The sequence below is a fragment of the Pezoporus flaviventris genome, unplaced genomic scaffold (genome assembly GCF_033815535.1).
Source record: "Pezoporus flaviventris isolate CSIRO_AGI_PZ_B2104156 unplaced genomic scaffold, CSIRO_AGI_Pfla_v1 ptg000045l, whole genome shotgun sequence".
Lineage (NCBI taxonomy): Eukaryota > Metazoa > Chordata > Aves > Psittaciformes > Psittacidae > Pezoporus > Pezoporus flaviventris.
Window position 1 is genome coordinate 2,783,705 of NW_026892593.1, and position 12,466 is coordinate 2,796,170.

The 12,466-nt window shown below is 48.7% G+C and overlaps 1 protein-coding gene and 1 long non-coding RNA gene across 7 annotated transcripts in view; one reads left to right on the top strand and one right to left on the bottom strand.

Annotated features, from left to right (window-relative positions):
* The first annotated feature begins 2,388 nt into the window (after window positions 1-2,388).
* LOC133276463 (uncharacterized) lies at window positions 2,389-4,574 on the top strand. The gene is made up of 2 exons (XR_009745880.1): window positions 2,389-3,038; window positions 3,372-4,574. It is a non-coding gene; the product is annotated as an uncharacterized LOC133276463 (long non-coding RNA).
* Window positions 4,575-5,119: 545 nt separating this feature from the next.
* The window catches only part of FRMD4A (FERM domain containing 4A), a 380,055-nt gene continuing 372,708 nt past the window's right edge, over window positions 5,120-12,466 (bottom strand). For 5 of the 6 annotated variants that reach the window (XM_061467215.1, XM_061467216.1, XM_061467214.1 and 2 more), the window contains 2 exons: window positions 10,468-10,564; window positions 5,121-6,979 (listed from right to left, as the gene is read on the bottom strand). In XM_061467215.1, the coding sequence (XP_061323199.1) occupies window positions 6,877-6,979; window positions 10,468-10,564 (200 nt within the window). In that variant the 3' untranslated portion in view covers window positions 5,121-6,876. Of the gene's footprint in view, window positions 6,980-8,716; window positions 8,789-10,467; window positions 10,565-12,466 lie in introns of all 6 variants that reach the window. The other variant, XM_061467212.1, reaches the window with a different exon arrangement.

The window sequence follows — 12,466 nt, forward strand, 5'->3', positions numbered from 1 at the left end:
TGTTTCCTGTGCAGTCAGTGGAGGAGAGGGTCTGGGGTTGGGTTCAGGCAGGTTTTTGAATCTGGCATCCCGTTACAAGATGTATCTCAAGGCTGGACAGAGCCTTGGGCAACACACACCTAGTGTGAGGTGTCCCTGCCCATGGCAGGGGTTAGGACTGGATGATACTAAGGTCTTTTCCAACCCAAACCACTCTGTGATTCTTCGGAGAGTCTCTGTGTTCTTTGTGCCTCTTTGGCCACAGCAGTTTTTCAGTCTGGAGCGTGTGACCCCAGAGAGAATGTCAAGAGCTTAAACAGTTTAGAAGTAATAAAACTGAGGCTAATGAGACCTAACCCGTGCCTGGGGAGGGGCCTTGGGGAACAGGCAGGGAGTTGTGGGGAGAAGCCCAGCAGATGTCGGGAGCATGGAAGAGTTTCATTAACTGTGGTGTCTGGTGATGTTTTTGCAGTGCTCTACACAGACACTCTTCAGAGGCATGGTTACAACAGGAAACATTTATAACGCTGCAACTTTATCCCTATCCCCACCCAGATGATTTCCTGAGCTGCTTCTAAGGTCAGGACGAAGATTTAGTTTTGAACTCCTCCTTCAATAATTGAGGGACAATATTGTCCCTTGTTTAGGAGGGCTGTAATTTCCCTGGGAAGAGCAGCAAGGGAGCAGCCAGGGGATGGGTTAAGGAGCATTGTAACATCTGTTTGCAATGGAACGGGATTCCTTGGGGCATCTGTAATAGTATTAGATAGATTTTCCCCTCCCAACAATTAGTTTCAGAGCTAATTATTGAGGAGAGTTTTAATGGTACCCTGAGTACTGGTTCTGAGTGGGGATGCGCTTCCTGATGGGGTGTGAATTTGGGGTTGGAATGTTTTAATCTGCTCAGGTTTGAAAGATTGTAATTTAAATAACGTGCCTCCTTGCTGACAGTCCCTGAAATACAGCCGCTGTGCCTGAATGAATCCCGTGACGGAAGAACTTTATCCCGTTGCAATCCGTGGAATGGTGCTGCACGGGGAACCCAGGGACTGAAAAGTACTTTCTCACGGCATATCCATGTAAGAGTTTCCAGCTGTCCGGCACGTGAGAGCCAGCTCCGGTCCCGGCGGGATCGCGGGCGGGGGGACACTGTTACAGCAGCTGCTTTTCATCATCTTTGCAGCTGGATGGCCCCAAATTACAGCTACCAGAGCCTGAGCAAATAGCCAAAACCAACCCGAAGCCCAGCCGGGCCCAGTGTGGGGACAAGCGGGTGTGGAGCTGCTGTCACATGCTGGAAGGGCTTTGTGGGGAGGGGATGTTTCGGTTCAGCCGTTTGGACTTCTCCCTCTGGGCTTCTCCAGATGTTCATTTCTGATAATCCTGGCATTAGGAGGAAATAACTCTGCTGGATACAAGAGTTGAAGCCTCAGGATGAAGTCATGCATTTGCCAGTGTCTGGAAGGGTTTGGGGACTTTAGTGTCCCTCATTGTTCGTTGCAGGCCCTGACCCCTTCCCCAGTCTGGTGGTGGAAGGTGCTCTCCAAGTACAGGTTATCTCCCTTGTATTGGTATTGCTGTGCCCAGTGGTAGTTAAATGCCTTCAATACCTTATTTGCTCTTTTGCTCTTTGTCGGTGCTGCAGGAAAGGCTTTTTGGGTAGGCCTGTGTGGGAGCAGTTCATTTTGATTGAGGGTCTGGGTTCCTCTCCTGTCAGCTGGCATATAATCATAGAACCATAGAGTGGTTTGGGTTGGAAAGGATCTCAAGATCATCCAGTTCCACCCCCCTGCCACAGGCAGGGACACCTTTCGCTAGACCAGTTTGCTCCAAGCCCTGTCCAACCTGGCCTTAAACACTGCCAGGGATGGGGCATTCACAGCTTCCTTGGGCAACCCATTCCACTGCCTCTCCACCCTCACAGTAAAGAATTTCCTTCTTATATCCAATCTAAACTTTCCCTGTTTCAGTTTTAACCCATTACTCCATTACAGCTCCCGTTCTTGCCCAAGGAACAAACCTGTTTGAGATGTGAATGTCTGTTCCCCAGGGGCAGGAGAGAGCCCTGACTCCCGGGCCCAGGGGTGAGCACACGGCATGGTGCCCTCCCAGAGGCTCATTGCTGGTATGGAATCTGGAGCAGGCTGTAGGTAAAGCTGCTCCTGATGGGCTGTAGATACTGCAGCAGTATTGGAACCACTGGCAGTAAACTGGAGACAAAACCCAGGAGTTAGGGAAAAGTCTGTAAAATCCCATCATGGTCATTTTGTCCCTTCCCAAACCCTTTGGGGGATTTACTGCACATGACTGGCCCCTGTGCAGTGATGCTGGTGGTGGTCGGGGTGGGCTCCTGGCTCTTCATGGGTGCCATTGGTGGCTCCCTGTGTGCATGTGGGGATTGTAAGATGCTGGGGTGAAACAGAGCTGCTGGGCAGTGGGGATAAATGGAAAGAATAGGAAGCGACTGCGCTGGGCACTGGGAAGCACAGACTGGTCCCATATGGAAAGTGTGTGGCTGTTTGGAACTGAATGGAGGGGTGCTGGGCACTGCTTGGTCACCACTGCCTGCAGAGGGAGAAACAGGATAGCAAGTGTCATCTAACGCTGCCTAGGGCAGGGTGCAGGTAGAACACCTCCTGAGCTCCAGCCCTGTCTGCTGGGATGGGTTCTCTGTGCTTCTGCCTCCTCAGCAGAGACTAAACCAGGAGCATGGGGGTTCTTTAGGAATTTACCCCAAAGAACTGGTGGTTCCTTGGAGCACCAGGGGTGAGTGTGCTGGTGCTCAAGCCTCTCCTGTGGACCTTTGTGTTGCCACAAGCAGCCATGTAGCTCCTGAACATTCAGTTCCTAAAAGTGAGCGTAGTTATTCCAAATGATGTGTGTTGGAAGTAAACGTTAACTAGTATTAACTGTTATGTTTGTTTTGTACTGTGGTGGGACATCAGTCACGCAGTTTCTCACAGCTCAAGGTCTCCTAAGACCAACAATCGAGGACACGTGGTGGAGTGACCACAGATCCACTGAATCCCAGGGGATCTCTAAAGGACAGGCTTTTTGAGGTGAATCACAGAATGGTTTGGGTTGGAAAGGACCTTAAGCTCATCCACTTCCAACCCCCCTGCCATGGGCAGGGACACCTCACACTAAACCATGTCACCCGAGGCTCTGTCCAGCCTGGCCTTGAACACTGCCAGGGATGGAGCATTCACAGCTTCCCTGGGCAACCCATTCCAGTGCCTCACCACCCTTACAGTAAAGAACTTCTTCCTTATATCCAATCTAAACTTCCCCTGTTTCAGTTTGAACCCATCACCCCTTGTCCTATCACTACAGTCCCTGATGAAGAGCCCCTTTCCAGCATCCTAATGCCCAGTGTTTCCTGCAACCAGCAGCAAAGGAGCAGGTGCCATGGAAGCCCTGGTCAGCTGTGTGCACATCTGGAGCAAGGTCTGGCAGAGGTGGTGGTATAAGGAGTGCCCAAGGCGCTGTGCCCTCCGGAATAAGCGCACTGCAAGGTTTCATTTTGAAAATGCTTTAATAAGGAAGTGTTGACACCACCGTTCTGCAAAATGTAAAGGTAACTATACAAATTCTTAATACAAAAAGAATAAATTAAAAGCAGATCTGTTTTAATTCTGCAACTTTTTCTACAACATCCATATTTTTTTGCCTTGATTACAGTTGAACAGAATCCAGTCAAATCATTTTCCATGCTCTAAAGTCAATTTCAGGAGAGACCTAATGGTTTTTTTCCTTATTTTTCCTTCTTTTTTATTTTTTTTTTAAACTAGAGAGTCCATTTTACACAACTCGTAATAAAACTATTGACATTAATATATATGTAAAACTTTACATCTAGTTAACTAAGCAGTAACTGGTCATCTGATAGCACCTGAATGGGGATCGGCTATGCCTGAAACTAAAACTAATACAGAGTGAAAACAAATGGGACTGTTTCAACATCTTCAACACTCGACTGCATATAGGATGATGGCAAAATAAACCCTGCCTCCCTCCAGCACGGCCCAGCGCGGGATTAGCTCTCGGCTGAGCATCAGACACGTAGACTCGGAACGCGATTGTGGCTTTATGTCGGATGGAGCCTTGGAAAACAAAAAGGGACAGGAGGGGTTAAGTTGGTAGTCAAGTGCTTGTCTATAATAGCTATGTATATACCCCTCCGCGTTATACTTAAATATGTTAATCTCATCTGATTAACATTTTATGTACATTTGTGTTTTAATTGAATTGAGCTAAACAGTAAAACCTGTTTTACTTTAATCTGTCTTTACTACCAGACTGGCTGCTCACGTGTGCCTCGACTGCGGAACAGAAAAGCAGAACACAAAGCAAAACTCAATCTGTTTCTAGGAAGCTTTTTTCTCTACTCGAGCCCCTTTGCAATTCAGGCCAAGCACTGGATTCCTCTTTACACCTAAGTTCAGGGCTGCCACCTTTTCACCTGTGCTGCAAAACTGCAGAGCTGGTCTTGGAGGAATTAACAGTTCTTCCTGTAGTGCCCAGAGGCCTCATAGCGCCGCTGCTGTTGAATTCTTTTTAATTAAGAGAAGGTACACAGAGAAAACAGAAACCAACCAACCCCAAAGCCACTTACAGGGGAATTAAAAAGAAAACAGACAGTTGCTCAGAGCCCCTAAAAATCCATGGGCTGAATTATTTGCTGCTGCTTAATTTGGTCCTTAGTTAATCCTTTCACTTTAGCTCCTCAATCTTACCAGGAAATGACACTAATCAGTGCTATCTTGTAGCTAAAAATCCAATTAGGAGCTTGAGATAATTCCCATGTTAAAGACCCCAGAGCACAAAGAGATGGTGGAACTGGATTTTGCACATCCAGGTAATGGGTGCAACCTCACCGCTGTCTATCCTTCCACGGATGGGTTGTGAGGCTCCAACTGCTGTCATAGGGGGTTCAATGCTTCCTGGAGGTCCAGAAGCTCGAGGCTCACATGGCCACCTTTAAAACCCCTTGCCAGGATAAAAACTGTTCTGTTTTGTTTTTCCAGAGGAAGAATAATGATGTTTGGACACGAGAGTTCCCTTCCTGGCTCTGCTGTGGATTTCCCTAGACAAACACCAGCCCTTCTGCCTGCCTGGCACAAGAGAACAGCACCGATCATTCCTGGTACGTGCTGTTGTGTGAGCTGCTTGTGTTAATGTATAGAAACCCCGTCATCTTTCCAAGCCTAATTATGCAGAACCCGTTCTCTTTTCAAGACTGGAATGCAGTTTTCCAGCGATCTTAATACCAAAAGGTGTGGCAGCCCCCCAAGTTGAGGTGTTTCATTGTCGCCTTACTTTGTCTGGTAGACGCTGTTGTTATTCTTGGAACACACACACACACACACACACACACACACACACACACTCACACTTTAATTCTTCTTTTCCTTAAACTAAAGCTAACTTCAGTTTCTGCTTTTCACCAAAGTTACCCCCCTCCAGCCGTTTCTTTTAATGCCTTTCCCATAGGAAATCATCGCACAAACGGGGGGAAAGCCAGGAGCCTCCCCCCATCTAGTGGCAATAAAAACAGCATAGCACCGCGGTGAAGCCTAGACGTGCCAGCTTCAACATCCACCCAGATTGTGCACTTATTTGTTACAAAAGTGTCTTTGAGGCCTTTGAAAGTTCCATGGCTTGAACGTGTATAAAGCATTGCTCAAAAGTACGTGTAAACTTGCAGCTCCTTCCAATGACGGTTCCTTTTGGTATCAGCAGGCAGCTCTCGCTCATGTCCAACACCCCATTGAGTTGCTTCTCTTTCTTGTGGTCGCTTCTTGCACTGGGAGGATCTGCCTCTGCTGCTGGGTGTTGAGCTCTTCCCGACGGACCGGTTCTCCCACCCGGCAGCACGCTGGTGACGAGCCCTTTGCTACACTGGTGCTTAGGAAGGGGAGAGGAGTGGAGCAGATGCGTTAATGTGGCTTCAGGTGTTGGTTTGATTGCTGTGTGCTTTCCCTTTGATTTCACCTTCATGCTTTGTGCAGGTATTGATTAGAATTTATTGGCTGTATCTGTTTGCAGAAAGGTTTTTTTTGGCAATTTTTATATTTATCAGAGTATTAAAACCCAACCAGCACAACCCAACTTCTCCATGTAGTGGTGTGCAACCGGTGCCAGCCCCAGTACTCGCCTCTGCTTTAGATAATGGCTCTGTAAACCTTGTTTGTCCAGTTTAAAAGTAGCTTGTGGACAGTGATGCTGTGATACCAGTCCAGACCTCCAGCAGGTCTTCAGCACAGTGGGTTATTTTGCACGTAGGTGGGCTCAAAGCGATGAAGGAAACGCTGTTTGACAGGAGGTGGTTGTGTCTGTACCGAGTTAAAACAGATGTTCTTGTAGCTGGAACCTGCTGAGTGAGCTCATCCTGCTGATGTTGGCGTGGTGATCTTTGGCAGTGCAGATCTGACTGTGAGACTGACACATCTCTGAAGCGACATGCTTTTGCTGTTTCATAACAGACACGCTTTCAGGACTGTTACATCCATTTCTCAGCATTTATCCCATTTTATCCCCCCTTTAAATTAATGCTTCAGATCACAGGTCATGGAAATCTTACTGCTGTTACATGCCGCAGAGCAATACAATTTGATGTAAGCCTTGAAAGGCTTCCATCATTCCAAAGGCAAAGCAGTAGATTGCTGAGTGCCTGTTAGGATGGCTGCTCATCACATGTGCTGCTCTGGCAGCGGGGTGCTGCTGTGGTGGATGTCTCCGGGCCAGTGTGGTGTGGATGTGGCCTTGAATTGCATCATGAGGAAAGTGCTTGGAGTGGAAGCTGGTGCTGGGTGACAGTGCATCTGGGTAAGGCAAATGAGAGGCAGTGAGGTGATCTCAGAATGGCATTGATGTGGTTAACTTGAGGTCAGGGGTTCACACTAGAGTCCCAGGCTTGGCTTTTTCCTGCCCATACCACTGGACATCTGCTAATTCTGGATAGAGGGGAGAATCCAGGAAACAACTGTCGTTGTAGCTCCTGCAGGAGAAAGGAAACTTCGTTAGGACAACAAGGGCTCCTGGAAACTTCAACCGGGGGCATTAAACATTGTATTACATGCGGAAGGGAACAGAGGATATTCACAGACCCCACTGCACTCTGCACATACCCTCAGAGCTGATGTTTGGGGTGCACTCAGCATCAAGACCTGCTTTGCCGCAGTTTGCTCTTGCCTGGCAGCCGTGTTCACCCCACAGAGTGCCTGGTGTGAGGAGGCAGGAGAAAGCTGAGCTCCAGCAGCCTCTCTGTGACCAGGATGCCCTGAGTTTTGGGGGTTGGAATGGCAACAGGCAGAGCTGCTGTTGCTTTCAGCCCACTGCTGGTGGGACGCACTACAAGAAAGCACAGTGTCTGCTGCAAGCACTTGCGGCCAACCCTGCCAGAATCATCATAGAATGGTTTGGGTTAGAAGGGACGTTAAAGCTCATCCAGTTCCAACCCACTGCCTACAACATAACACCATTCTTTCCACATTGGACCTGGCACGAATCACTTTCTAGCTCATCCCTGGAAAGCCACCTAACTGTGGCATTGCCAGGTGATGCACAAGCCCTTGCCCAGAGCAGAAGAGCTACAGGAAAGCACCACCACCCTTGTCCTTCCCTGTTCCCACTGGGTAATACTGTCCATGGCCAAGATCACTGCTCTTAGGACTTGTCTTACTGATTGACAAGCTATTGCTTGCTTCCCTTCATGGCTTTTTGTTTGCCTGTACGCAGCAGGTGAGGTAGTTGATGAGAATTTTCTGTGCTGTATCTGCATAATAAGAGTCAGAATTGATGTGGCCCCTCATATGTTTTGAACCAGCTTCCAAACTAGAGATTGTTTTGAGGCCAACAGTGAGAGATGCATATTCCCTTTACTGTGGGATTCTCACCCCTCAGCTCCCTGGACTCGCAGGGACTGATCTCCACAATTCCTGCTTCCTCTGCCATGTTTTCCACCTGCTTTCCTGGGACCTTGTTTTGGAGGAACCTGAGCCAGGACATCACCATCTGCATGTTAAAGAGCCCTTTGTTTCCCAGCTCTGTGCTGGAGTAGGGAGGTTTATGGGTTATCTCTTGAAAGCTGGGCTTGAAATAGGTGACACATGCCAGCTGTGAATGGTTGTAGATTCAAATCAGGGTGTCAGACAGCCATGCAGTTTAATTAAACTAGAAATACTCTGAGGAGCTTTTTGTTCCCTTTGCCCTCCCTTGTTTTCCCACAGGAACAGGGCCAGGATCGCTCCTTGTTCCATGAAACTATGCTGCTGCTCCTAGGCTCTGCTTCACAGCTCTGCTCTGTCCGAGGGAAGGAGGAGAATGGGGTGCTCGGTGCCATGGCTGCAGCACTGCAGGGAGCTCAGTCCAGGTCCCCTGAGTTTCCACACTCTCTCCATAGCACTTTGCCCACGCTGCTTTGAATGTCCCCAGCCACAAATTGTCACTGTCGCCTGCTCTCTGCCCATTCACCTCTGCACAAGGGCAGAGCAGACTGGCCCAAAGTCCTCTTTCAAAGAGCACCACAGCCACAGATTTGCTGAAAAGGCACAGAGAGGGCATGGAGATGCTTTCAAGTTGTTCTTCCCAGGGCTGAAGGAAGCCTTGTTGCCAAACAAGGAGGGACACAACCACAAGGGCTGCTCCACTGGGACAGCGGGATGCTGGTTATTCACACTGTGTTCACGGACTGTAAGGCAGGAGGATGAAAGAACAAAACGGCCCCTTACTATACCTCTATTCATCAGTACTTTGGTGGGTTGGAGACTGAGACTCATCCATAGTGGGTGAGTTGTCTGTTGCTTCTCTGAACAAAGGAGAGCAAAAAAAGGAAGGAAAGAGGAGAGAGGAAATGTTAAAGAGAAGAAGTGACACAGACATTGTTACGAGCTTATTAATCCAGTGGGGAAACAAGTCAATGACTCATCTTTAGAAAGAGTTAGTGACACAAAAGCATGTTGGGGAGAAGTGTCAATCTGTCTGGGTCATGCTGGGAGGGCACAGCCAGCTCCTGCACTTTGTGTTGTTCATCTGACAGCAACCTGGACCTGAATTCGTAACTAGGGTATTATGCTCAGGCATGAAGTGCTGATTTGTCTCCAGCTCTGTTTGCACTGGTTGTTGGTGCAAAGCTATAAATCTAAGATAACTTCACTTTCACCAGCTGGGAATTTGGCTTGATGCATTTTTGCTATGGGAGACAGGGTGCAGGAGTTTTCTTGAGAGGAAAAATGGGAGTTGGGATTTTTCCAAACAGATTTCTCAGCTGGCTGCTCACCAGGTTTACTGCTGAGCATCATGTAGATATTTAGAGGAGTTAGGATTGGGATGGAGACTGAAATTTGAGTCTAGACTCAAACCCTTCCTAGTGGAAACTTTAGGGTGCAGTGAAGATAACTGCCATTTGCCTGTCTTGTGATCCCTTGGCCTTTTGTGAAATGGGACCAGGAAAATCCTCCTTTTCTAAAGCTGGAAGCCCATGCAAAGCTCATGTGAGGCTGGATATCAAAACCTAAGGTAGGCCTAAGGGGGTTGTGGTTATGGTGCTCCTCATCTCCATTTTACAGCGCAGTCACAAGCAGAGCTGGAGTGAAACCAGAGTTCAAACTCGGTCACAGGTGACCAGAAGAAATTAAGGAGTATGAGATTTTCCAGTGGCTGCACAGTGAAATGTTTGCAGTGTGAACTGGGACCGGTAACAGCTCAGGGAATTGTACCTGGTTTCCTACTCAAGGACGTCGTATTTTGAGGCTGTAGTCTGAAACTTTATAGCTGATCTCACCAAACTCCATTTAGATGCAAAAATCTGGGATGTGCTGAATTAGAGGGGGTCTGGAAATGATCTTTATTTCATGTGGCAGGCCAGAATTACTGGAGCTTGCTGCAGAATACCCATGGGTGCTTACAGAATGCTCTTTGCTTACACCTGGAACTCCCTGCCTCACAAAGAGGTGCCAAAGAACCCAATTACTGTATTTACGTGAGTAATGGCTACCTGCATAGAATAACTCACTCATGGTAAGTTAGTGGTAGCTGAATAAAGGTGCACTTTATAGTCATTAAGATGCACTGCCAGGAAAACCTAGCAGAAAAACTAGACACAAGTATGGCAGGCACCAAACCCTGCCTTTCCAACAAAGATCCTCCTGGTCTGCACAGCCAGTGGGATAGTTGCTACAGGAAAGATCAGCTATTTCAACATAGGAAGACTGGAGGAAGGAGACTGCCCAAGCAGGAAGAACCTGCAAGGCTTCTTTCCCTGTGGATCTGGCACTGCTTGGAGCAGTTCTGCTGGTGTGGGTGGCATGGTTGTGTCTTGGTCAGCCTGAACTACAGCTCCACCACTCTGGATGGGAATTGGGAATGCTCTGTGCAGATGTGCAGGCTATGGAGGACCTGGAAGATGTTCCCCATGTGTGTGCTGTCCCTGTGCTAGTGTGGCACTGAGTGAGGTGAGTTGTTTAACCCGATGGCACGGACACTCACCCGGTCTGCCACGCGAGGATATGGTGCGGGCTGCCTGGCGGCGTGGCTGCTAGCTCACTCGACGGTGTCGAACTCCTCTGGCTGTGAGGTAAGGCAGCTGGAAAACAACCCAAGGGGGCAGGCAAAGAACCAGTGAGGTGAGGGCGCGAGGGTCAGGGTGGTCAGACCAGCAGAAACATGTCTGGCTGTGAGCAAACACCGCCTGGGAGTCAGACCTCATCCCGAACGTGGCACAGGAGCAGCCAGCCTACTGCTGACACTGCTGTGGGTCATGGCTGGATCCAGCCTCAGCTCTGCAGGAATGCTTTGTTTCGGCCTGCGTGCAACCACCCAGACTCTCCTGAGCCAGCCTGGGAAGCACCATGTTTGTCCCAGCATGAAAGCTAATGGGTTTTGCTGCACATCTCCATGGGAGATGGAGGAGCCCAGCCTGTCCTGCTTCCCTTGGTGGTGGGAGATGCTCTGTGTCCCTGGGAGCCAGGGCTGGCAGTGGTGACAGGATGGACAAGGACACTGCTTCATCTGCAAAGGAGGGCGACAGCTCTGAAGACTGCAAAAGCTACAACTGCCTTTCACTGTGCATAGAAAACTGAAGCTGGGTTTTGCTGACGCTACTGCTATGGACCAGAGGAAGGTTCATCTTCAACAAAGATGGAAACAAGCTGGACTAAAAATGTGCCATTGGCAGTGGTTCTTGGAGGAATCCACCTGACCAATCTTTATTCCTCCTCAAATCCATACAGCGTTGACCTTCCAAATGTAATATATGCCTAGAACCATGACTTGCTGAAGGACAGTCTGCAGTCCAGTAGACTTACTGGCTAGGGCTCATCAGCTGAAATTATGGCTGTTTCTACCTGGCAGCCTTTTGTGTGCTGTTAAATTCTTCACCTGCTACCAAATGACACTCAAAGAGAAAACCAAACTCTAATTGCTCCTTGGAGCTGACAGCCCTGGAAGTCAGTATCCTCCCGTAGCTCTAACTGGACACTGAATGCAATCTACCTGCCAGCTGGTCACCACAAGCTGTGATTACTGAGCACATTCACCACTGTGCTGCCCAGGTATCACATTTAGATTTAAAGACCCAGCTGGGTGGGGGAATGGGCTGCCTGACAGCAGCTTTTACATGCTCCCCCCTACATTACCTCCTTGAACTGATATGGTTTCCAAAGCTAAGCAAGGCAAAGCTTTCCTATGTTCAGGCATTTTCTGCTGCTGGGTGGAAGAGAAATGCCCATTCATCAAAGGGGGGGAAGACAGATTTTCATATGGAGACACAGGATGGTTACAGCAGCTGTTGGACTGTGTCTTGGTCCACATCTGAGCCTCCTACAACTGTTGGCATCACACATAAATCAGCCTCTTCTCAGGCCCATGAGGAACCTGGTGTCAAACCTCCTCTCTGAGTGCACACATGGGGCTGGATTCGGGGTTTTAGCAAGTCCTTGATGTGTCCAAACTGGCTTGTCCAGCAGTGACTGATGACCAGTAAATATTTAACCTTGGGCTGTTTCATAGCACACAGTGGCCTCCTCAGCTTAATGAATTTGGCTGTTTTCTCACCATTTAATATTAACAGCACAGAGTTCTGCAGAGCTCTGTGCCTGCCCGATGGGCACAACACTGCACAAGCTAAAGTGCTCTGAATTGCAGGATGCTATCAGCAGAGCTGCTGGAGCTGCAAGGGAAAGCCAAGTCCCAGCAGTGCACAGAGATGTCATTGCTCAAGCATTTTCACTGGGGGTGGAGGGGCTGGAATGCTCCCCACTTTACCTTCCTCATGCTTTTGGTATTTCACCACGGACATGCATTCTCCTGGTCTGTGCTGAGCCCTCACTTGCTGCATTGCTCTCCTCACTGTGGTTACTAAGAGACTCCCCACTCATGGTTTCTCCATGTTTGGCTGCTAGTGCCGTCATCCAAAACCCAGCTGCACGCTGAGGAAAGACTTGATAACAACAGGGCTTTGGTCCCTCAGTGTCTTTTGAGCCCATCA